General features: G+C 35.2%; 1 protein-coding gene and 1 pseudogene across 1 annotated transcript in view; one reads left to right on the top strand and one right to left on the bottom strand.

The window, feature by feature from the left end:
- The window catches only part of TBC1D32 (TBC1 domain family member 32), a 182,894-nt gene that overhangs the window by 103,024 nt on the left and 52,874 nt on the right, over positions 1-26,996 (top strand). Inside the window, exons 25-27 of the mRNA XM_088795491.1 lie at positions 14,801-14,923; positions 16,098-16,206; positions 17,041-17,134. Of these exons, the coding sequence (XP_088651617.1) occupies positions 14,801-14,923; positions 16,098-16,206; positions 17,041-17,134 (326 nt within the window). The remainder of the gene's footprint in view (positions 1-14,800; positions 14,924-16,097; positions 16,207-17,040; positions 17,135-26,996) is intronic.
- On the bottom strand, positions 705-11,997 carry LOC109452173 (malate dehydrogenase, mitochondrial pseudogene; annotated as a pseudogene).

A 26,996-nucleotide genomic window follows, 5' to 3' on the forward strand; every position in this document is an offset into this window, starting at 1 on the left:
TACCTCCATTTTTACGAATGGACACCTAAGGCCTGGTTTCTGTAATGTAGTGGTTATCATGTTCGCCTCACAAATGGACTCATCTAGGCCAGAGGGAAGTTAAGCCCTTTGCTTAAGGTGACACAGCTAGTAATTGGTGAAGCTGGTATTTGGACCTAGGTATCCTGGTTCCAGAGAGTGTACTGCCTGTCCCATACATTGTGCTGCTCTACAAGTTAAATGCCAAGGTGCCTTGTAATCATTCTTTCTAAGTATGTCTCAAGGTTTTCACGTTCTTGAGGGCAGGAACCATGTTTTTTTCATACTTATGAAAACAGAAACTCTTCAATAAGATAGAAGGCATGTGTTGTTATCGATTTTCCTGTGTCACATCATGCAGTATCATTTTGTACTGGATGATCTTTTGGCCCTGTATATTAACCTTCTTGGGAATTTTCCCTTCACCGTCCTGGGAATTGCTTTTGTCTTTCACCTGAGATCCAACTTCCTATTTCTTGGTTTATTTCCTTGTTGTTGTTTTTTTTTCTTTTTCTTTTTTTTCCAAAGCCTAAAATAACTGATATACCAGTAAACTGACCCGCAATTTGGAAGTGATGGTAATGTCCATACAAAACTTATAATCTTTAAAGCAAATTGAAATACAAAGATATCTGAAATGGCTTTACAGTGACACAGTGTTTTTAGTTAAAGAAACGGATTGCTCACTAATTGCTTTCTGATTTTATGTTCTTTACAAACTCTTTTCCTTTCTTGATTGAGGTTTTTAGCTCTGGAATAGCTTCAGCTATCATCTTCTCTTTGAAAGGGGAAATTTTCCCAATGCGTAGATTTTTCTAGGTGCACTTTCCCCCGGCTGCAATGGTGTGAAGTAGGGACAGTCCGTTTCTTGGGACTTCACCAAGGAACATTTGACAGCTCCTACCTTTCCATTGATTGCATCCACAAGGGAAAGACAAACCGGGCTCTGGCATAAGCCATGGACAGAGTGGCAGAGGCTGCTCCAGCTTTGGCCTTGACCACCTGTGTGCCAGCCCCTTGGATCTGCCCAGTGAGGGCTGTCAGCTGGTCTTGGGCCAAGTGCCCCTTGGGAGTGCACTAAGAGGTCAGGGGCATGATGGTCTTCGCAGCATGGCTGCCAATGACCGGAACTTTGACTTGAGCTGGATCCAAACCTTTCAGTTTTGCAGCAAAAGTGTTGGCTCTAACAATGTCCAGGGTTGTCACCCCAAAGGTTTTATTGGGGCCATATAGCCATGTTTCTTGAAAACTTCTGATGTGATTAGGATGGTAGAGTTTACCGCATTGGAAATGATGCAGATCATGGCCTCAGGCCAATGCCGAGCACAGGCAGCCATCAGGGTGGCCACAGTTGTGGCACTGGTGTTGCATAGGTCATCCCACGTCATGCCTGGTTGTCTCGGCACTCCAGCTGGAATAACCACCAAATCACAACTGTTCAGGCAGTCTGGCAGCTGCTCAGGTCCGAGGTAGCCCTTCACAGTCGCTCTGGTCTCCGTGGCTCAGATCTGCAGCACTCAGGTGTATGAGCAATATCATAGAGGGTCAGCCGGCTTAGCCGAGGGCGGTTCTTTAGGAGAAGTAAAAGGGGCTGCCCAATTCCTCCAGAAGCCCTGTGCACAGCCACTTTAGCATTGTTCTGGGCTGAGGTGCTGAAGCTGCAGAGCCGCGCTTGGCAAGGGCAGAGACCAGCAGCAAGTGAAGGAGCTGGTGGCAGGCAAGTGACTCCAATGGATTTTCTCCCTAGTTTTGATGAAGATGCTTTCTCAGTAAGAAAGAACTGCAGGAGGAAGTCTTTTGAGACAGATATGGGTTGGAGACTTCCACAGTATAGTTTTGGGAGCTACAGAATAAATGGATGAATTATAACTGATTAGCAGGCCAGGAAAGCTAAAACCCAAGCTGGCAGGAAGGGAGGCCCAGAAGCAACGTTTTGCATATCACAGCATCTGGAAGCACTGGGAGTTAGAGGCAGCACTGAGAATGGAGATGGAAGTATAAGATTATTTGAACATCTAAGATTTTCAATAATAGGACTAGTTTAAATTGTAAGATACAGATAGGCCCTCATATTCCCTCCACTTCTACCCCACTCATCTAGGCGACTGTTCTTCCCCTCCTTCCGCAGAATGTTGGTTTACCTTCTGGAAATCATGAACGGGAAACAAGAGTGGAAGGGAGACTGTGCTGAAAAAGGCTACGTGTTATTCTGTGCCAGTTCAAGAGACACGTTATGATTCTATTTCATTTCCTCCCCAGATTTATTTTTCTTAGCATTAATAAGACATTATTTTTCCATTTGCTTAGTTTTTCCTATGTATTTAGCAGTCATTTATCTCAAGATTGTTCCCACAAAAATGTAATTATTATTAATAGTAATGTCAAATACAACAGTGATTACTGAGCGCCACGTATTATTCTAAGTACTTTTAAATATTTTGAGTCATTTAAATCTCAGAGCATTAAAAAGCTCTAAAAAACAGCAATACAAATAACATTCTTTCACTAGCACAGTATCATTCCCCTCCCACAAACAAAAGTACTCTTAAACTCTTCCCTAACGGACATCTAGGCTCTCTTCTCTGTGTTAGCATAAATCTCTTAAGTAATTTTCATTCTTTGTTAGTTTATTTACAATCACTTATTCATAGCCTTTAACACGTAGACTAAATTACAAATCAACACCCTGTATAAAATAGCAGGGGAAAGCAACATGGAAGTAAAAGGAAATTGGTTAATATATAAATGTTTGCTTAACAGAGCAAGGTTGAAAATATGGTTAGCTACTATATACCTTGTTTCTACAAGTGGACATGAGGCTTTAGTTGATATGTATAACTTCTTTCCCCTATTGCCCATTCTGTTTTCCCTTGATACTCAATCAACCTGAGCTGGTTAGGGTTCTTTATGTATGGGACACCCCAAAGCCTCGTTTCTGTGGTTCTTGAACCGTTAGTGGTCTTGCATTAGTGTTCCATTAACTGACTGCTAGACATGGCACTATTAGGAGGTGCTACAAAGTATTCCCTGGATAGTAGACTTTGCTTTTCTGTCTCCATTGCATAGCTGCAGTTTTCTTAATGATCATGGTCAATTTCTCCCTGCAGAGTTGCCTTATTTTGCTATTGGTCCAGGTGTTTGAGGAGCCTCAACCAGTTAGGGGTAATTTTCAGTTCTGGTAGAAGTGTAGGAAGTATTCTCATTTGGAATAAGATCTCAAAACCACCAATCCAGCCCCTTCCACCCACCATGTCCCACCCCACAGAGTTGAGGGGTTAGAAAACCAAAGACATTTATAATTTCCACTTCTACACTGTAGCTCCTAGACCCAAATTATAGTTATAAGAGAAATGGCACCTATATATCTTATTGGACAGCACCTTGATATTGCAACGTATTATGTCCTATGTGATGCCATACTTAGTTTTCAGTGTGTCATTCTGCCAGTATCTAAAAATAGCTACTTCTGGGAGATAGGGGTACATTATAAGGTCAGTAAATATTGCGGATATTTTTCTCTGTACTTCTTGTGTAGTTAGTTTCTTCATCAGAAGTAGTGTTTTATAGATGCCATGATCTTCACTGAGGCATCGGTAAGTATATAATTTGTGAGATAGTGTTTGGTGGTAGAGAAGCATTGTGGTCACAGATGTCCAATTTCATAGCTGAAGTAAGAAGGCATTTAATGTAATTAGCTTGCTACCAGGTAGCTGGTTTGTCTCCCCAGATTATGTGCTGCATCTTGAGTTTAGTGTTGGTCTCTGCCTATGACAATGTGGATACGCGGTGATAACTGTAACCATATCATCTATGACAAGGGGATTCATGTTGTTTAAATTAATGGATATCCACTATGTAAATTAGCTACCAGTCTGGTATTGTGCAGTATGATTTTCCAAAACAGTTATATGTGCATGGAACTCCATTATCAAGTATGCAAATAACATTTGTAAGAAGCTTAAACCGGCTCTGAGGACACAAGTACAGTCGGGGAACACATTCACACATTCACAGCACACTCTTTTGGCTCATGAGAAGCTTTCTCTAATTAGGTGACCAGGGAAGAAGTAAAAATTAAATCTAGTTTATAGATGACACTGTGTTAGTATGCTAATACCTGTTAGAGTTGGATAACTTTATAGCTTTTCAGAGGGAAACTCTTAAGGTAGTGTATCTACTTATTCACTTTGTCTGGAAAAAGATACGCATATGACTTCAGATACTGATTTCATAGACTTATGAAACATGGCTAATGGTTGGGCTGGATGGTCAGAGTAAAAAAGATCAGGGGATTAGTTTAAGACAATTAATAGAAAAGGCATCATATAGATTGTCCTCTGAGATTACACCCAAATTGAAAGAATATTTTTGACTCATGGGAATGCTCTTGAAAGGGATTCCTCCTCTTGCGAAGGAGGTAAAATAATATCTCTTGTTGATGGGCCAGCCTCTTTCTTCAGCTATTCTAGTGCTTATTCAGATGGGTTTATGAATGAAGTGGTCTTGATTGCAGGGCCTAGAAATTATGTTTATCGAGGGAAGATCATAAAACAAGAATATTTAATAAAGAGAATGTGAATGTACTCCATGTGTGAATTTTGTATTGCACCTTGCCAGAAGCTGCATGTAGTGTCTAATCAGCCAATAAAACTTTGACCAACATTGAATCTTCTGGATTAAAGGCTCAAATGAGAGATTTTTCTTGAGTTAGATCCTGCCTGAGTTTTATATCTATTCTAGCCTTGGAGTCACACAAAGTTGGTACACTTATGGGTTACTTGACAAGTAATTGAGAGGAGCACACCCAAATGTGGTTGATGTTGTTTCCAAAATTCAAAGAGACTACAATCGTGCATTATATCATTTTTTGGTGGTAAGTAGGATAAGATTTAATAATGCATCATGCATACATAGTACATGTGATATTTTGACATTATAGGCTGCTAGAACTCAGAAACTTCACTGAGATGACAATGAAATGTCTCAATTTTTATGGATCTCATTCTCTGGCAAACCTATGTTTTATTAAAACATCTAGAGAACCAGCTACTTCTTGCCTGCCTGGGTCCAGTGAACATTATAGCATCAGTAGAATAGTTTTCCATGATGACCTGCGACACGGTAGGACAATCAAGGCTGTCCTGGGCTGAGCTGATAAAAAGATAAAGTGTATTACTGTTGATGTCAAGTAAAAGCATACTACTCCGAGTATTCACATTGACCAAATCAATAGTCTTACCAGTTGTCGAGACTTTGCTAATTCAGTCTTGTAGAGACTTTACCTTGATGATGTTGTGTTACATATAATGCACAGATACACTAAGGCTTAGGGAAACATAACATCGGGTAGATTGAGCGGGGCTTCCAACTTCCTCTGTTATGAGAAGAGTCTTGGGAAAACCCTGATACTCTCCGTTAGTATCTTGTGCTGATTTATTTTTTATCCAAATACAGCTCATAAGTTGTGACCTTTTTATTTAAGTAACATGTTTTAGGGATGTCTGTGTTTCTTCACAAAATATTTAGTTTGCTTCTTGCAACAAGGGAAGAAAAGATTTAATAGGGATGGTAAGATTCTATGAAAATTATTTGTCTAGAGATCATGCTTATGTGTAGCATTAAATGTCTAACAGAGATAGGGACTTAGCGTTCCGTGCCTGAGATGAGACGAGAAAGCCATTATTAGATGTTACCAATAAACCTGACTCAAATGAGGCAACAGATTGAAGGGAATATCACCACAGGTATATTCAGATGCTTTCACAGAGTTAACTAAAGAGGTCTAGGTCCCCACACCCACCTTTAAGGAGTCATCCGTCATGCTTCCAAAAGCTTGCTATAGGCAAACCCTCTCTATTATGTCTTCACCACTTTCGAACTGGCAACACCATATCTCCTGGTGTGCAAGACTGCTAGCGCTTCTGGGAGCCATAAAATTGTAATAGTGTGGGTAATATTTGCACATTGCTTAGCATTGCATGAAATAGGAAATGAACAGCCAAGGTCTTTGACTACTGTCTGTCTTTTTGGTGTACAGAAACTTCTCTTATTTTGATAAAAGGAACCTGTTAAGGCCTAAGCTTAAAAAGTGTGTGTCTGGGATAGGTAGAGTTAATCTATTTCTAACTGTTATCTATTTCTAACACACACAAACACTTCTGAAATTTGCCTATTTAACTGTTGATATCTGTACATTAATTTAGTTTAAATGATTTTTAATACTGTATCTCTGTCCATAAAAAATATACCATTGAAACTTTTACTTAATTTACCTATGAATTTGCATTTACTTTGGGTAATTGTTACCTTTTTTTTTGGAATACTTCTTGATATAACCAGCTTGCTTTACATGTGAAAAAAGCAGCAGACTCTTTTTTTCATAACTTTGGGAAATTTGGATTGGAGCCAACAAAAATTATTATTTATTATATAATAGACTTCACAATTTGTTGCTTATAAGCCCAATAACGTGTAAAATTTGAGACATGTTTTTCTGATCGTTTTCTAGATTAGTGGATATAAAATAATCTGCACACTTCTATTCATTTTGTAAACCTACCCTTAATATTATGGTTAAGCTAAAAAAATAAAATTGTCTTACTCTAGTGTCTTTTTTTCCCATGTTTACTCTAGCTGCTAGCTTATACAAATATGCTTATAATTAATGAACCACAAAGATCTGTTTATTAGATGATTAGGTAATTGAGTAGTAAATAGCATTAGTTGTTATTGAGTCTTACATGAATCTTTATGAGTTATCATTAAAATGTACATTCGTTTAGTAGTTTTCTGAATTTGTTCTCCTGTTGAATACACATTTATACTTCTTATGGATATAGTGATATACTTTTTCCCATTATCTACCCTACTATAGCACTTAAGTATTTTATGAAATATTAAAAAATATAAATATTGCATAAAATATAAACATACAGCTTAACAAATTGTAAAATAAATGTCCACATAATTCCAATCAACTAAACCAAGACAGCGCTATGCATTTGTTTGATCATGACTCCCTCCCTTGTTGCCAGTGGTAACAGCAATTTTGACTTTTATGGTATTTACTTTTTATGTTTATGACTTACTTTAAATTTTTACTACCTAGTTATGTATTCCTAAACAATATCTTAATTTTACTGTTTTTTAAGCTTTGTATTAATGGTGCCATTGACTGTATATCTGTCATATGTGCTTTTCTGTGTTGCATTAGGGTTTCTAAGATTAGTGTTGGATGTATTTCAGTTAATTTATTTTCATTGCTGTATAATATTCCATCTGTGGTATGACTATACCATGTTTTGTTTATATATTATGCTGTTAGTGGACATTTGGGTTATTTCCAGTTTCCCACGTTTGACTATTATAAACAACTCTGTTACACATAGCTTAGGAACACTAGCTACATATCTCTTTGTAAACATACATATGTAATTCTTTATTGTGTTACAAAACAATTATCTGAATAGGCAAAGCCTTGTTCCTGAACTTCCTATTTTGTTAATTGGATTTTTGTTTATCCTCGTGCAAATATCACATCATTTTAATTGCTATAGCTTTGTAATAATTTATAATAACCAATAGAGCAGTTCTTCCCACTTTCCTTTTTCAAAAATACCTTGGCTACTTTTAGTCTTTTTCTTTCTATGTAAATTTGAGAATCAGCTTGTCACACAAACTAGCCCACGGGATTTTAATTATCATTGGATTGGATCTATAAAACAATAGTGAGTCAACTGACATCTTTATAATACTGAATTTTCCAATCTGTAAACATGGTGTATGTCTCTATTTAATTTGTGTGCTTTAATTACTCTAATTAAAATGTTGTTTTTTCCATAGGGGTCTTATATATTTTTTTCTGAATCTAGTATTTATAGCCCCACTGTGTGCACCATACATGGCAGTGTCAGAGCATAGATTCTGGAACCACATTGCCAGATGATCTTAGGCAAGATCCTTAATCTCTCCCTCCCTCTGTTTCCTCATGTGTGAAATGGGGACAGTAACTGTACCTTCCTCACAGAAGATGAGACTAAATATGTTACACCGCTCTCAAATTTAGATCATGCTAAGCACCTCATCATAGATAAATCTCTGAGATTCTATAGATATACTAATTATTCGTTCATTTTGTTATTCTCCTTTAGAAAATTATTTTAGGTTATTAGTGGAGACATTTTGTTGAGCTTTATAAAAATCTTAATATTTTGATTACATTATTGCATAATGTACATTTAAAGTCATTAACTGGATTGGAAAACAATACACATCTTTATATTTAATATTCTCATCCTTGTAGGTGCTATCTCTGTATTGAAGTGTTTTACTTTCTTAAGTGATGCATTGTAGCTAGCTGTCTTCATATAGGCCCTGGGCATTTACTATTATGTTTCGTGTTATATTTTTTTGCTATTATTAAGGTGATTTCTTTTTCCTTGGTAATGTTTTAATTGGTTATTATTGGTATAAGTAAATTATTTTTTGTATTTTTTTACTGGTCACCCAACACAGACTTGGTGGCTTAAAGCAACACACATTTATTATCTCAGTTTCTATCTAGGTACACCCTAGCTGGCTCCTCTGTTCAGTCTCCTAAGACTATACAATCCAGGTGTTGGCTGTGGCTATGGTCTCATTTGAAGCTCAGTTAGGAAAGGGTCTGTTTCCAAACTCACACAGATTGTTGGTGTTATTTTGTCATGATTTTAGGACAGAGGGTCTTGTTTTCTTGCTGCCTAGAGGCGAGATAGAGGCTCTTGCAGCTTGTCCGTGGAAGGCTGCCCTCAACTCCAAGAGGCCATCTGTGGTCCTTGCCATGTGGTTTTCCTCAACATGGCTTCTTGCCTTTTCAAAACCAGCAGAGGGGAAAGACTCCAGCAAGAAGGGCACAGAGTCTTATGCAATCATGTAATCACATCTGTCCTATCACCTTTAACATACTCTGATTAGAGGTAAGTCACAAGTCTTGCCTGTACTTGAGAAGGGACTCTCACAAGGGCATGAGTACCAGGAGGGTGGGGCTCCTGGGGGCCCCCCTGAGATTCCACCACAGAGCCATTCTTTCGATCACCAAATCCTCTTCTGACAATACTCTGGTTTAAGCCACTACCTAATATAAATTATTACTATAGATTTTTTAAAACTGGTGTCTCTGTTTCTGTCCCATTCTAATATTAGCCTATTCTGCACAGCAGCCCTAGTGATCCATTACAACACCAATCAGATAATCTTAATGCTATATTCAAAAGGCTTTTCATATCATCAGGATGGAACCATACCACCGTGGTTTCTCTCATGTCATCAAAGAAAAACTTCATAATGGCTTTGCAGAGTCCTGTGTGATCTGAATCCCTAATATGACTTGGACCTCATCTCCTAATACTTCTTCCTGCTTATTCCACTGCCACTGCCTGGGCCCCCATAGTGTCCTTCAGTCATGCCAGCCGTGCTCTCACCTCAGGTCCTTTGCTCAATCTGTTTGTTCTGCCTGGAACATTTTTTCCCCAGATCGCTCCATGGCTTGCTTCCTCCTTTGTTTTAGGTCTTTACATAAGTGTCATATTCTTGATGAGTTCTTTCCTAACCATCTTATTTAAAATTGCATACAGTCATCCATCCCTATTGCCCTATTGCTAGCACTGTATTCACTTCTCTGCTTTAGTTGTATACATGCTGTGTTTTGTTTTGGTTTTTAACTTTTTATTTTGTTCATTGTCTGTTCCCCACCTCTAGTATTTTGCATTCCATACAGAACTGGGATTTTTGTGTATGTGTGTTTAGTGATGTATCCTCAGCACTTAAAACAGTGGTATGCGCTTAGTAGGTATTCACCCAATATTTCTTAAAATTAAGTGAATTTTAAGTTACAGTGGGGTGGTTTCCAATAAACAGTTTTATCATCTTCTAATAGTGAACATCATCTCTTTTCAGATAGCATGCATCTTTATTTTTTACTCATTGTCTTGATATTGGCTTAAATTTCTAGAACAATGTTAAATAATTATGGACAATTTTAACTTCCTCATGATCTTAATGGAATGCATTTCCTATTTATGCTTTTAACTCTTGCCTTGAGATAAATTTGTTTTGTAAATCAAATTAAAGAAATAACCTTTATTTAATTTACTTAGACTTTTTTGGAGGACAGGGAATAGAGAGTAGATATTGAATCTTAAATCAAGTAGCTTTTAAGCATCTGGCCAAATGATTATATGGTTCTTTTCTATTACATATTGATGTCATGGGTTACATTAAGACATGCTTTCATATTAAACTATCCTTTTCTTCCTGGAATGAACTGTACTTGGTCACCGTATGCTATTCTTTAATGTATTGCTGGGTCAAATTTGCTAAGCTTTACATTATTCCTAGTACTTATAAGATCTTAAAAATCTTACATCATTTGTTCAAGTTTTTATTTACTCATTCGCTAAAGAGGAGAATTCAGTTTGGACATGTATTTGCTTTCAGAGTTGCTCCCGTTCATCTTGTATCATCTCATTGTCCATCTAGATCCTAAGAACTCTTCTTTACTTTTTTTAAATTTTATTTTTTAAGATTTTTATTAAAAGCATAGCTAACATATTATGTTAGTTTCAGGGGTACACCACAGTTATTCAACATTTATATACCTAAAGAAGTGATCACCATGGTAACTCCAGCAACCATCTGATACCATACTATTCTGTCACAGTATTATTGAGTATATTACCTGTGCTGTACGTTACATCCCCATGACTTACTTCTTTTATCCCTGGAAATTTGGACCTCTTAGTCCCCCCCCCCCCCCGTTTTTCATTTTTCAATTACAGTTGACACTCAGTATTATTTTATATTATTTTCAGGTGTACAATATTAGACATTTACATAATTTAAGAAGTGATCCCCCTGGCTAGTCTAGTACTCACCTGGCACTACACATGGTTATTACCATATTGTTGACTGTATTCCCTATGCATTACATCCCCATGACTATTTTGTAAGTACCAATTTGTATTTCTTAATCCCTTCACCTTTTTCATCCTACCCCCAAGCCCCTACTAGATTTATCACGCTGATAAATCTAGTACCCATCTGACTCCATACATAGTTATTATACTATTATTGACTGTAATGCTTATGCTATGCATTTATCACGCTGATAAATCTAGTACCCATCTGACTCCATACATAGTTATTATACTATTATTGACTGTAATGCTTATGCTATGCCCTACATCCTCATGACTACTTTGTAACAACCAATTTGTACTTCTTAATCCCTTCCCCCTTTTCACTTACTTCCCCAACCACCCTCCCATATGGCCGCCATCAAAATTTTCTCTGTATCTATGAATTTGTTTTTGTTTTGTTTGTTTACTTTGCTCTTTAGATTCCATATTTAAGTGAAATTATATTGCTTCTGCCTTTCTCTGTCTTACGTACTCTACTCTGCACAATATCTTCCAGGTCCATCCATGCTGCCACAGATGACAAGAGCCCATTCCCTTCCATGGCTGAACAATATTCCATTGTATATACAGAGGGTGCCAAAAAAATGTATACCCATTTTAAGAAAGGAAAAAATTGTATTAAAATTGTAATACTCAGTATATACTGAACAAAAGATGAATACATGTTTGACTTCCGCAATTACAAGAGGTGCTCAAAGCGGTTACCATCAGCATCCAGATGCTTCTGATTATGGCCAACTTCTGCTTGAGCAATGTTGACCAAAGCGTCCACTTGTATTGCTGTGCATGCCATTTTCAGTTTCTTCAAGAACACAGGACCATGCATCTCAAACGTATCATGTGCAATTGTTAGGCATGTTGGAGGTTCTATTGCGTACTCAAGCCTCCATTGTTGTTGTATTTCCACAATGTTCTCAAATTTCAAATACCATTTCAAAATAGTCTTGCATTCCTCTAACAACAAACATGCTTCTGCAATTTTCTTTGATTGTCCTGCCTGTTGCCTCGTAATGCTAGCGTTCATTTGATTAACACCATCTTTTGAGCGAACATCATACTACACATTGCTACTATAATTCAATTCAACTTCAAAAAGTAATACATAGATAACATCTCTCAAAATGTGTATACATTTTTTTGGCACCCCCAGTATGTACCACTTCCTCTTTATCCCTTCATTCATTGACTGACATCCAGGCTGCCTCCACATCTTGGCTATTGTAAACAGTGCTGCAGTGAACATGTGGATGTACATGTCCCCTCAAAGTAGCATATGGGTTTCTTTGGATAAATAGAAGTACGATTACCGGGTCCTTCTTTGTGTTTTGTTGTAGCCTTTCTTATAAAATCTATTTTGTCTGGCATAAGTATTGCTACCCCAACTTTTTTTTTTTTTTTTCATTTCTATTTTCATGAAATATTTTTTTCCATCTTTTTACTCTCAGTCTGTGTGTGTCTTTCAATCTGAAGTGAGTCTTTTGTAAGCAGCATATGTAAGGGTTTTGTTTTCTTATCCATTCATCCATCCTATCTTGATTGGGTTAGGTTTTTCATCTAAGGGTACTCCTTAGTTTGAAACATTTGTTGATTTTACTTAGAAAAATGTATTTGCTTCCTTTCTTCTTTTTATTTATTTTTTGGAGTATCTTTTTCCCCCCTGTTTTTCACATTAATGGCAGCCTGGCAGCCTGCCATGACATTGTTTCTCAGTTTCTTTCCCTCTCCTAGCAGCATTTGCCCTATTTTGACTGCCCTACTCACCCTTCAACACATTTGTGGGCAAAAATTTTGATGATGTGCCTTCTCCCCCCGCCCCAATCCTTGGGGTTATTTCTAGGATGAGAAAGGGGAAGTGTCAACTTACACTGTCATCTTTAGACATCTAAGGATTATATCATGCAAAGTGTTTTTACTTGAATAAACTAAGTATGGCACATGTCTCTAAATTGATGATAGTAGATTTCCCCTTCTCTATGCATTGGTTATTTTGCAGCTATGTTCTGGGAATGATACTGAATTGCCATTTTTGACTCTTGAAGACATCCACCAAACATTTTTTCTCTATATAGATGCTATTGAATAGGTAAAATACACAATTGAACCCCAATTCAAAAACTATAGAAGATATACACAGTGAGAGCTATGTTTCCTTCCAGTCTCTCAGATCACCTTCTAACTCTCCTGCAGAGCTTACCAGTTTCTTTTCTGTCTTTGGAGAGAGATTTCTAGGTAAAAACAAATTCGAATTTATATGTGTATTCAAATATTTCTCCATTTTTATTCAAATGTTTTTGCCTTTCCTTTCTCACTTAACATTACCTTGGAGATAATTCTTTTATCAAAACATATATAGCTACCCTGTTCTAATATCTACATAGTATACCACTGTAAAAATGTATCCCAAACGTTTAAACTTCTTTCTATGGATGGACATTAAAACAATTTTTTTTTTTTTTTTTTTTTGCTTATGACCACTTCACAATAAGTATCCTTATGTGTAGGCCTTTGTGCTCATGTTTGAATATGTCTCTAAGAAAAATCAGCAGATACATAATTAGAAGGTTGGTTTATTCTTGAATCTCATGTTTCCTCAAATGCCATCTTTCAGAGAAACCATCCCTAACCACTCAATCTACCATAGTCACCCAATGTTTCCTTTCCCCTTTATCTTTTTTATATATATTTTTATTATAGAAATTGTAAACATATAAAGTGTAGAATGAGCAGCAGTGTAATGAACCCTCTATGTACCCATCACTCATCTTTATCAATTAACAGTACTTTCCAGTCTTGTTTTATCTCTTTCCTTTCCCATACCCACTCTTTCCTTAAGTACTTTAAAGCAAATTCCAGATATAATGCTATTTTATCTATTCATTAGTATCTCTAACAGACAAGGACCTATTTTTTTTAGAAAAAGTATATTACCTCTATGCTATTGTTAAATCTAGCAAAATTAACTGCATTTTCTTGATCTCATCTAGTACCTATACCATATTTTCCTGTTTGCGTCAAACAGGCACTTTTACATTTTTGCTTGAATCATAATCAAGCAAAACCTTTATGTTTGCTCGATGTTTTTCTTTCAGTTTATAACTTCCCTTATTCCCCTTTCTTATGCCTTTTCTTCCCCTCTGGGAGCAATAATATATAATGATGTGTAGGATTCTCTAGATTCTGGATTTGGTTGCCTGTTTCCTCCTTGTGGTGGATTATAAAATATTTCTCTAATCCTTGTATTTCATATAACTGATAGTGTCAGTTTCAGGTTCAGTTTCCTTGGGAAGAATATTTCCTAGATGGTGCAGTGTACATCCTCTTGCACCACAGTAGAAGCCACATGATTCCTACTTGTCTCCCTTGTAGTGATGTTAGGATAGATCAGTGTGTTCAGGTGTTCTCAGCTTTATCTGAAAATTCTGAAGTTAGCCATTGACATTTCCTGGATTGGTAGCAAAATGATTCTGTGATTCATTTTGTAATGAATTGCTGAATAAAAAGTGGTGGTATTTTCTATTTTTATGGATTTACTAATATTCCCTAACTAATTTTTAAATTAAGTAGCAGTTAAGAAAAAAAAAATTACTATTTCTAGATATAGATACATTTTTTTAAACCTAGATGTTACCCATGATTTTTAAATAATATTTTATAAGAACTTTTGAAGTCAATTACTATTCAAATTGATTAAAAAATGTATCCTAAATAACTGCATGATCTTTCTTAAAATTTGTATTTCTGTGTGTAGGTATTTGAGGCACCAAGAAAGTCTCTAAACTTTTAGGATGTTTTATAAAATCTGCTTTTTATTGTTTCTCTTCATGTAGGTTATTAAGTATGGTATGCTGTGATCTAGACACTCTTCTTCTGTTAGAGGCTCAGTATCAAGTATCTGAAATATTACTAAATGCTCAAGAAGAAAATATCTTAGAGACCTCAGAGAGCCATAGGTAAGAAAAAAATAAAAATAAATATAAGCCTATTAAGACATAATAACACAGTTTTCTTTACAGACTCTGTGTAATTTAATGTTTCTTTACTATCTGAATTCAGTAGGTTTAAATAACAGAGTAACAAGCAATGAAAGTATAAGTGTCACAGTTAGAAACTTTGTGATAGATGTTCTTGGGGAGTACTTACAGAGTAGTACTTCCTAAGTTTTTGTTTAATTTAGTTTTTTAGTTATTTTTTTAAACCTTAACTTTTTAAATGGTTCCATGAAGTTGTATCACCTTTAAATTCAGGCTGCATGTGTAAGATGATCCATTAAATAAAATGTTTGATTTTGTGTCCCTTGTAGAGGCTCTCTCCTCCATTCTCTTAATTATGTTAGAGTTCATAGTCATAAATTCTGATTATTGCAAAATGAAGTTATGGTCATATCTTGATGATTGCTTTCTATTAATGTATCACACTTGTCATTACCTCAGTTTTGGCTTACATTTATTGAATGCCCGTTTACTAGCTGGCATTGTTTTCGTGTGTAATTTTTAAGAAAATGTGCCTCCATCATCAGCTAGGTTTTGCAAAATTATAAAAGACAAGGCACCTTACTGGGTACTCTGCGTTTGATATAGGATAGTATTAACAGCTGCAGGAAGTGTGGACGCTGCTTAAGAGCAATGTTTAGATTTTGAAATTAAGGCTCTATATCTAGAACTTAAGGGAACATTAACTAAAAATGTGATAAAGTGATTGTGAAAATAATGCATGTCTTAATCCTATTTCTTTAAGTGCAGTCATATTTGTCAAAGAAATATTAATAATCTCATTCCTCTCATTATATCAATTATATCTCCATCAATTCTTTGCTCTAGCAAAGAAAGCTATAAGATAGAGTGAATCTACCATGTTTCCCCCAAAATAAGACTAGGTCTTATATTAAGGTTTGCTCCAAAAGACGCATTAGGGCTTATGTTCAGGGGACGTCATTCTGAAAAATCATGCTAGGGCTTATTTTCCCATTAGGTCTTATTTTTGGGGAAACATGGTAGATTGATAATCTATTTTCCAAACTTTTCTATAGAAAATTATCTGCCTTTTTTCTTTAGATTCCAATCACTTGATTTTAAAATTAAATACCTCCAATTACAGAGATAACAAAATTGATATATTATTTTTCAGGGATTTTATAATTGATGGCTTATCAGTAGAGAGAAACCATGTTCTTGTTAGAATAAATCTTATTGGTGGGCCAATGGAACGGATTTTGCCTCCCAGGACACTGGAAAAGGTAAGTGGGGTATAGAGGAGGGGGGATTTTTTTTTTATATATTTTGAAGCAAGGTAGCCAACTCAGGTGACACTAAACAGTAACTATTAGATGTCCAAATCACAGAGTTGAACTTTTATTTCTAGAAAAACTTTAGAATGCAAGGAAACACTTTACAACACAAATGGTATTCTTCATGGCAAGGGGTTATAAGTGCTGGTTTGCATTGCACAGTAGGGTATTTAATTAAAAAGTTGTCATTTTCCTCATGTCTGAATTTTTTTTACTTTTGATGTCTTTCTTTTTCATGACACCTAAATTTTATTAGATTATTATATTTTTTTGTATTTAGTTGACAATATTGTGTACCTCTCCTTCCAATAGTTTGATTTTTCTCTTCAAGGGTTTAGTTATTTTCATTTTTATTGTTACTGTCATTAAGTACATTTTGCTTTAGTTGTCACTCTGGGACAGATGAGATAGAAATGATTGACAGCACAAGAGAAACAGTTTTGTAAGCAACATAGGAAATGCAGGCTTCTTTTGAAGACCATACTTTTCCAATCATGAAAAAAATACTAAAGCCTTGATTACCAATCCCAGTTACGAGAACAAGTTACCATATGTATTTGTCTTCAGTACTTATTTAATACTGTTTCTATTACATTTCATTATAGTTATTATCCATTAGAGTACTCAACTGTAATATCACATAGTTTTCCGTTAGGCTACAATTCTAAAATTTTTATGAAACAAAAGCCAAATTCAGTGAGTGATATTTCAGAAAGCCTTAAGATTCAATAATATTTTAAACTATTATACTTCCTAAAGTTATCTGTCTTGTTTCTTTTTTAGGGTGATGATCCATATCCATGGCCAATGTTTTCATCATATCCTTTACCAAACTGCTATCTGTCAGAAGTTCCAAGAAATGCTGATCTAAAACAAGGTGAAATATTTGCCATCAAATGTCATGTTATTTTGTTGCCTTTTTTTATAATTTGAAGAATTATTAAGAAGAGAGATTAATGCTGTTTTTTCACTCAGCTTGTGTACGTGGATACAATACACCAATTTCTTTGTAATCTTTAATTTTTTTTAGGTTTCATACTAAGGTAATATTTGTGTGATGCCAAATAATTTTTATCAGAATTTCTCTCTCTTTTTTTTTTTGTTTTGAAAAAGGAATTGTTTTTTGATGAATTAATTCTAGGTGTAGAACTTGATTCAACAAAGTAATATTTTTTATTACTGTGCCATATATAAGTCCTGTGTGCTCAAGACTTGAAATATAAACAATACAAACTATGTAAATATAATCAAATAAAAAAATTAGGTATCCACCTTAGAGGAGTTCATGAACATTTAGAACATACATTCAAGTAATCAGATAATTAGATAGGAGCTAAATAGACAAATTGTATCCTGGAAAACTTAGAGAACATACTTAGAATAACACATAAGTATGATACCCTTCCAAGGAAAATTATGTTTAAACCAAGTCATGAAGTATAAACATGTGTTTTCTGGGTGATAGAATTACATTTTGAATTGAAGAAACAATAGAGGCTAGGGGAAGCAAAGTACATTCAAAGAACTGTGAGTTGTTCAAGGATGACTGAGATTTGGAATGTGAGGGCAGAGAAGACCAGACAGGTAAACTAGCTAGTGTAGTTCAAGTTCAGGTGTTTAGACCTTTCCATAAAAGCAATGCAAATTCAGTTTTTTTTTTTATACTAGAGAATTCTAATTTAAAATGTGAAGATATATGATCAAACTATTCATTAATTTGTTAAGTTAAATCTTATAGCAACATGAATTCCTTTATAATACCATCAACCTTGCATTGGAAAGAAATAACATGAAATTGATTTCACAAAGGTTATATTCTGGAGTGATTATAGAAAAATAAGGTTTTTTTCCTTCTTTGTGAGGCTTTATATGTCACCTTTCCCTACATTTATTTGACTTAAAGCAATTTTTAGAGCCAATCAGTTGATATACATGGTTTTTGTTTTTATCTAATGTTTGAGATATACATCATAATACCTCACCTAGGGTTCAAGGAAAGAGAAAAAACATGGAGAGAAGCTTTTAAAGATTTTAATGTTTGTCTTTATAACACACTTGAAAAATTTTGCTTTTGTGTTTTCCTCTGGTGTGACCTAATCTATAGCTTTTAGAGCTGTGGAAGTGATAATTAAGTTTTTTTTAAAAGAAGAGACTCTTGAGAGAATATCATTGTGGGCCTTTTTCCCACTGACTCATTTTTCAGTGAACCCAAACTGTTCTCAATCTCTTATTCTCATGTTTTCCTATCTTTAATCTTCTGAATCAGTCTTTATATTTTCTCATTCTTGTTTTCGGTTTCATAATTCATTTGCCCACTCATTCCTTTATTTAACATATTTCTCGAGACCAGGTGTTTCACTAGGCATTGGAGGTAAGATAATGTATAACACATGGTCCATTCTTGGTGCCTCAGCCCTTTTCCTTGTTGCGATATAACAGTACTTCTGGTAAGTTTCTCTTGGAAACAAATTGTGCTTTATTTTAAAAGCAATTTCATTACCTGTTTTATTGTGTTACACCCACATTTGATCTTTTTTTTCCAATAGTTGGGTAAAAAATCTGCCTTATTTAAAACTCAACAAGGCAGACAGAAATCAAAAAGTAAGATTAAATAGACACCTGAGAAGAAAAAAAATGTATACCATCAATTCCTAGGAATCAGGGCTCAGAGGAGTGTGATTTTACTCCCTGCTCTACTCTTGTAAGTGATGTAGAAAAAGGAGTAATGATAGCTTCTCTGTCTAGTGCAGAAGATAACTGCAGAATGGTTATTAATCTCAATGGGACCGTAATGCTGCCAGGCAGTCATATAGTGTGCCCCACGTCCATTTACTCTCCTAGTCTCTAGATGACTGTTTTCAAATCTTCTCTCATCAAACCTTCCTCACCTCTTCCCATCCCTCCTGTCAGACGGTAACTTTGCCTGATAAAATAGAAACAGAAAAAAGTTTCCATGTGCTTTTGATGTATATATATATATATATATATATATATATATATATATATCAGGAGCACATGGGAAAAAAAAAAAAAATATATATATATATATCCGGTAAGTCCCTTATCGGAGGCATTGTTTAATTGGATCATTTGTTTTTTTGTTGTATAGTTGTATGAGTTCCTTATATATTTTGGATATTAGTCCCTTATCGGAGGTGTTGTTTGCAAAAATCTTCTCCCATTTGGTTGGTTGCCTCTTTATTTTGTCGATAGTTTCTTTTGCTATGCAGAAGCTTTTTAGTTTGATATAGTCCCATTCATTTATTTTAGCTTTTAACTTCCCTTGCCTTTGGAGTCAAATTCATAAAATGTTCTTTAAACACAAGGTCCTTAAGTTTAGTACCTATGTTTTCTTCAATGCAAAAGAGGGGAAGTTATCATGGATGCCACAGAAATACAAAGGGTCATCCAAGAATACTATAAAGGACTAAATGCCACCAAATTCAATAACCTAGAAGAAATGGACAAGTTCTTCGAAACATATAGCCTTCCTAGGCTAAATCACGAAGTGGAAAATCTAAATAGACTGATCACCAGTAAGGAAATTGAATCAGTCATCTGCAACCCTCCCCAAAGCAAAAGTCCAGGACAAGATGGCTTCACTAGTGAATTCTACCAAACCTTCAAAGAGGATCTAATACCTGTCCTATTCAAACTCTTCCAAAAAAATTGAACAAGAGACAATACTCCCTAACTCACTTTTGGAGGCTAGCATTACCCTGATACCAAAACCTTGTAAGGATAGCACAGAAAAATAAAATTACAGACTAATATCTCTGATGAATAGAGAAGCAAAAATCCTAAACAAAATATTAGCAAATCGAATGCAACAATGCATTAAAAAGATTATTTATCACAACTAAGTGGGGTTCATCCCAGCGGCACAAGGATGGTTCAACATACACAAATCGATCAATGTGATACATCACATAAACAAAGTAAAGGACAAAAATCATATAATTATATCAATAGATTCAGAAAAAGCGTTTGACAAGATACAACATCCATTTATGATTAAAACACTTAATAAAATAGGTATAGAAACAAAATACCTTAACATAATAAAGGCCATATATGACAAACCCTCAGCTAATACCATAATTAATGGTGAAAAACTGAAGCCGTTTGCTCTATGTTCAGGAACACGACAGGGCTGTCCCCTATCACCTCTGCTTTTCAACATAGTATTGGAAGTCCTCGCCAGAGCAATCAGGCAAAAGAAAGATATTGCTTGTAACAGTTCTTTTTCTTTCTTTCCTTTTTTTGATTTAAAAAAAAAATTTTTAGGGCCAGGTGAGACTCTCTACTGTAGCTTTTCCATAGCCTAAAAGAATGCAGTTAACTCTTCTATATTTAAAATATCTTCTTTTGAATTCACACTCCCTTCACTACAATCCCATTTCTGTCCTTTTACTGAAAAATTCCTTGAAGGAATTCTCGAATCTTTGTATTTCAGTTACTTTCTTTCCATTTTCTCACGAAGCTACGCAGGCTCTCACCCCTACCATTCCACCATGATTAAATCCCCTGGTCAGATCTCAGCCCTCGTCCTATTAGATCTAGCATTACGATGTAACATTTTTGATCCCTTCCTCTTTTTTGGAACACTTTCTTACCTTGGCTTTCAGAAAATACATTCTCTGATTTTCCTCCCGCATTTTTTGGCAAATTCTTCTTTGTCTCCTTTGTTGGATCTTTCATCTCTCTCCAACTTCTAAACTTTGGAGTGCCCCAGGCTTCAGTTCTCAGTTGTCTACTTTTTTTCCTAGCTGTACTTACCCTTGGGAGGAAGTCATCTAGTCTCCTGACTAAAATACTGTCCTGCATGCTGATGGCTCTTAGATTTGTATCTTTAGCTCCTGTCTCTACCCAGAACTGTGTACTCATATCTGTCTATTTGATGCTTCTGCTAGGAAGGTTAATAAGCATATCAAACTGAGATAAACTCATGACACTCCCTCAGAATCTATTCCTTTGGTATTTTTCCTCATTTTAGGAATGGCAACTTCGTGCTCCAAGTTCTTTAGACAATAAACCTGAAGGCGTTCTTTCACTACTCTGTCTTTAGACCCCGCATCTAATCTGTCAGCATATGCACATGACTTTACTTACCTGAAATAAACCACTTTCACTCATCCACTACCACCCTCATCTCACCTGTATTATTGCAGTAACCCGCCAAGTGTTCAGTGTGTTCTCAACACAGCAGCTAGAATAATGCTGTTGAAATATGGGTTGGATCATATTGCTCCTTTAATTGAAACCCTCCATTGGAAACTATGTAGCCTACAAGATCCAGTACATTTGTGACTTTCTTCCTGTCACACGGTCTCTTTTAGTTTATTATAATTCCAAGCCTCTTTAATTAATTCCACATTTTCCCAAGGTGTTGGACAGCAACTTCTATTGTCTTTCTGTCCCTAAAACACAAGTGTTCGCATAAAACAAATCTTCTCAATTTAACAGCAATACCTAATAATTTATCCTAATAATAGTTGTCCTGGGTTTACTATGGTTCTTATTAAGCAGGAGATCTAGGCACGAGTGGATAGCCCTGGAAGACCTCAGGAAGAGATTTTTACATAGATACATTCTGAATCAAATATGAGTAAAATGTATGCCATTCTCATATTGCTGGTGTGTCACTGATCCTATACTCATAGTAGGATGGCAGAAAATGAGAGAAAATTAGAAGCACGTCTGGCTTTTTGTTGTACTGAAGAGAGTATAGTTATGATGTCTCTGAAAACTGAATGAGAAAAATGGAGCCAAAGGTATTCCTAGCAGGTATAAAGGGAGCTTCAAATTAATGTTTCTGGTTAAATACAGTTCAATAAATTAAACATTAACTGTGTACCTTTAAAATACTGTGTTTAAGCTAGTAATATTTTAAGATGCACATTGCTATTTTAAAGGCAAGAGTTCATATACTTTCCATTTTAGTTTTTTGATTTGGAGGAAATGACTCACTGATTCTGATAGGTGTTATTTTAGTTGTCATTTGCAACATTTCATTGTTGTGGAAAAAAATCACTTCAGCTGTGTGCACATGGTGACATCGTCCTCATTTGTCTTCTAGATTTATCCTCCTTGCTACAGTTAGCATCTCCTCATCTCTTAAATTGCCTCTTGTTAGCTCATTGGCATCAGTGTTAGCTATTAGATGATTTATCTTCATCTGTAAATAAGACTCTTGAGACATCATCTGCTTCAATTATTTTTCTTTGTGCACGTTTTTAGGGTCACCATATTATACTGTAAAAGCCCTTTAAAAGCTACTGATTAATATCTCTGTATGTATATTTATACATATATGTGTATATATGTATAAGTATACATGTGTATGTATGTACGCATGTGCCTATGTGCATATGCCACATATGTGAACATGCCACATATGTGAACATATAAACATACATACATGTATAATTGTAAATCATCTTGCACATGTGAGAAAATCCCCTTCCATGTGGTAGAAATAACTTCTACTCAGAATGTCACCTCTCTGTTGTGAGAGTTTAGATAAGTAAGAATAAATATGTTAGTGCAGGAGCTTATTGTTATCTGTGCAGAAGGTAAGAAAGAGGCAAGGGGAATGTAGAAAAGAGAGTTGTGTAATGGTTGAAAGCATGTGCTGGTGACATGTCAGGAGCTGTCAACATGATTTACTGGAGATTGGTTCATAATGCCTTTCCTACAGGAATCAAGAAAATTGTGATAGCAGTCTGCTTTGATCCAACCTAAAATTGGATCTCCCAAGAGTTATTGTTACACCCCTAATTGGCTACATTCTATTTTGGTGTGTTCAGGATGGGGATTTGCTTCTCTAAGGAGGAAGGGAAATCCAGTACTTCCACACTGAGGAATTGGATAGCATGCTCTGGTCATTAGAAGCATCAGAGAGACATAGCTCAATAAAAGGAGGCATTTGCTCTTCTAACTTCTCTTTCCACCATCCTATATTCATTTTATTTATTATTTTTTATAATGTTTAGTCAGGCTGCATTATAAAATAATCAGCAATCTAGATTACACCTGTGTCCTATAAACCTTACTGCAGTTGCCCCTGTATACTTGTGGAGAGATTGGTTCCAGGATCCCCCACAGATACCAAAATCCTTAAATCTATTAACCCTTCCTGTGTGTGGATTCCTCATCTGCAGATATGCAAATATGGAGGGCCGATTGTACTGTGAAATTTCTGTCTTTATCAAGAAACCATTTGGATTTATATTTACTCAGCTAGGGGTGTTATCTTCAAAGTGGAGAGTAGTAGATTTTTTTTTTTTTTTTTTTTTTTTTTGGTCATTGTATGTTTCTAGTACTTCTTACAGGGCCAACAGAAGAGCAGAAGCATAGCACTAATTCACAAGGTCACTGGTATCCAGGCCACTTAGCATTGATTGCCTTTCTTTGATCTTAGAAATTCAAATGGCTACTCACTGAAAGCTTCAATCATATTAGTAACTCCTACTGCAGATGAATTCTCAATGTTCCTAGGAACTCCTCAATAGCCACTTTTTACCTGTACATCCCTCCAGAGGCCCTTCCTGAAAGTTCACCTCCTTGGGAATTTTTATGTGAACAGAGAGTGACAGCTAATGTGAGCCACCTATATAAACAAATGTGTTGCTTTCCCATTCTTTCATCTCCATAGTCTGTCCTTTCTCTCTTTCTATAGTAACTATTCCACATAGTCTTTATAAACCATATGTGTCTTTTTTTATTTTTTAAAAACAGCTTTATTGAGATAAAACTGACATGCTTCACCCATTTAAAGTGTACAGTTCTCTGGCTTTTAGTATATTCATAGATTATGTGCCACCATCACCACAGGCAATTTTAGAACATTTTCATCACCTCAAAAAGTAACCCAGCGCCCTCTTTACCCCCTTCCCTCACCCAGCCCTAAGCAACCACTAATCTATATTCTTTCTCGAGAGACTTCTCTAGTCCGGACTTTTGTATGAATGGAATAATACAGTGTGCAGTATTTTTTGACTGGTTTATTTTCCTTGACATAATGTTTTCAAGGTTCATCCATGTTGTAGAATGTGTAAGTAGTGCTTTCCTTTAAGGATCAAATAATATTCCATTTTATGGCTAGAACACTGTTTATATTATACGTTTGTCTGCTGATGGACCCTGGGGTTGTTTCCACCTTTTGGCTGTTATAAATAGTGTTGCTATAAACATTTCCGTACAAGTTTCTGCATGAGCATATGTTTTCATTTATTTAGAGTATATGCCTAGGAGTGGAATAAATGAGTTATATAGTGATTCTTTGTTTAGTAGTTTGAGGAACTGCTTCTAAAACAGCTGCACCACCATTTTATATTCTCACCAGCAGGGTAAGAGAGTTCTGTGTTCTCTACAGCGTCATCATTTGCTGTGATCTGATTTTTGATCCTAGCCATGCTAGTGGATGTGAAGTGTTGTCTTATTGTGGTTTTGATTTGCATTTCCCTGATGTCTAATAATGTTGACCATCATCTTCATATTCTTATTGGCCATTTGTTTATCTTCCCTAGAGAAATGGCTGTTCAGATCCTTTCCCCATTTTTAAATTGGGTCATTTGCCTTTTTATTATTGAGTGGTAAGAGTTCTTTGTATATTCTAGATATATATCCCTTGTCAGGTATACGATTTGGAAAGTTCCTTCATGTCTTAAAATACATTAAGTTTATGCCTTTGGGTGTTTGCTCTTAGTGTTCCCTATTTCAGGAATACTAATTTCTACTCTTCATCGGTTAGCTCCTTCTAAGCCTTTTAAGCTTAGTATGCATGTTTACTTCAGTGATATTACCTACTAACATTATCTAAAATATACTTCTTTCCTTGCTTATCACTCTCTGGTTCCCTGTTTATTTCTCTAACAGCACTTACACCTTACTATGAGCTTACATATTTACTTGTTCACTGTCTGATGGACTGGAATGTAACCTCCATGAGACAAAGATGCAGTCTGCCTTAGGTAGTAGGTAATAATAAACATTTATTGAATGAGCAGATGAATTAATATTGATTGCTTGCTTCTCCCTTTATTTTTCCCATCATCAGACTCTGTCTTTCAAATCTTTGTCAGTTGGCACTGGGAATTCCTTCCAGGCTAATGTGAAGTAAGTTTAGAAATTTTTACTCATATCTAAAAAAACCTCTGATCTGATTTATTTTTTAGAGTTTGAATAGCTTTGCAGTCAGAAAGCTCGTTGAGCTCAACTTCTACATGTAGTTTTTATCATTTTCAAAGTAGTGCTTTTACATTTTCATAGAACATAAAAGGTATGCCTCATTAGCATTACATCTCATTTTTTCACAATTGAAAAAAATAACAAAACAAAAAAAATACACAGCCTTTATCCTGTGAATAGTTTAAATTTAATCTTTCATAGCTTCAGCATCTTAAATTCACTGCTTCCCTACTGCATTTCTACTTATCTGATAGGAAATTGATTTTCTGCCTGGCAAAACATTCTCTTTCAAATACTCTATAAAAGAGTAAGTTCCATGGTAATAATTCCCTTTTAATTGCATGCACCTAATAATATTAAAATCTTTGCAGTCAGATTGTTTAGATATTTTTAATTGGATATCTTTAGATGACATTCCTATTTGAGAAAACATCATTTTGAAGTTCATATTATATGAGATATAAATATGTCTCTATAGTTTTGTGGGGTTTTTTTTCCTCAACATGAGTAGATTTTCTACCTGTACGTTAAATGAGAAAAGGAAGGAGGATATCATACAAAATTGAAGCAAATTACAATTAGAACTTGCTTTTCACAGTTTGTAAATTTTCAGTTCTGAATGAATACAGTATAAAATATGTGTTTAATCATTAGATTGTATGTGTTGATTAAAGGTCTGCGAGAACCATATTATGTTCTTAGATGAGGACCATGAATCTTAGCCACTATATTAAATTTATATTATTTGCATAAACGTGGTACTTTATAAAAGCACGAGTGAAAATTCAAACCATTGCAATATTTAAATATTAATATTGGGGGGATGGAAAAGACTTTTTGATAGGTAGTATATATTAGCTTATTTTGAATATTTTACAGTTGCAGACTACTGTTTATAAAACAGTTAGTCATTGCAGTGTATTTTGGTCAATAAGGAAACACTTATTAATAGATAAAGTTTCTAAATTAGAGGTGGAGCTGAAGAACAAGAATACCATATTCTTTGTTTCTGGAGTTATACAGTTTTCAATGAATGAACAAGAAAGTCCATGGGTTTTGTAATTACGTTCTTATGATACCAACATATTTTATCCTAGTTCTCAAGACATGCTGATACTACTTTAAAGTGTGTGCATTAAAATATGTTGAAATTTAGCCAGTTTAATTATAAATACTGTTATTTTGTCATTGGAACAATATCCTTATTCTAACAAGACAGTTTTCATTTATTTTGATTTTAATAAATTTTCATGCCCTTAACTGGGTTTAAGTCTCTTCACTGATGCTGCTTCTTGGATAATTTCACTGATGCTAACACTTGGATAATTTCTGTCTTTTCAGACGTTAAATCCATGTCCATGTCCTGATGAATTATCTTTGTGTCTTTTTAATTTACAAATGGGATGACAATCCTAACAGTATAGATTATACAATCCTAATAATACAGATTCAGAACTGAAATACTATCTACATAGTATGTAGAAATAAACCAGAGAAGAAAGGGGAGAATGAAATGACATAATGACAAGTACATTTTAATAAAATAA

Source organism: Rhinolophus sinicus, chromosome 2 (genome assembly GCF_057876585.1).
Source record: "Rhinolophus sinicus isolate RSI-liver-muscle chromosome 2, RSI-T2T, whole genome shotgun sequence".
Taxonomy (NCBI): domain Eukaryota; kingdom Metazoa; phylum Chordata; class Mammalia; order Chiroptera; family Rhinolophidae; genus Rhinolophus; species Rhinolophus sinicus.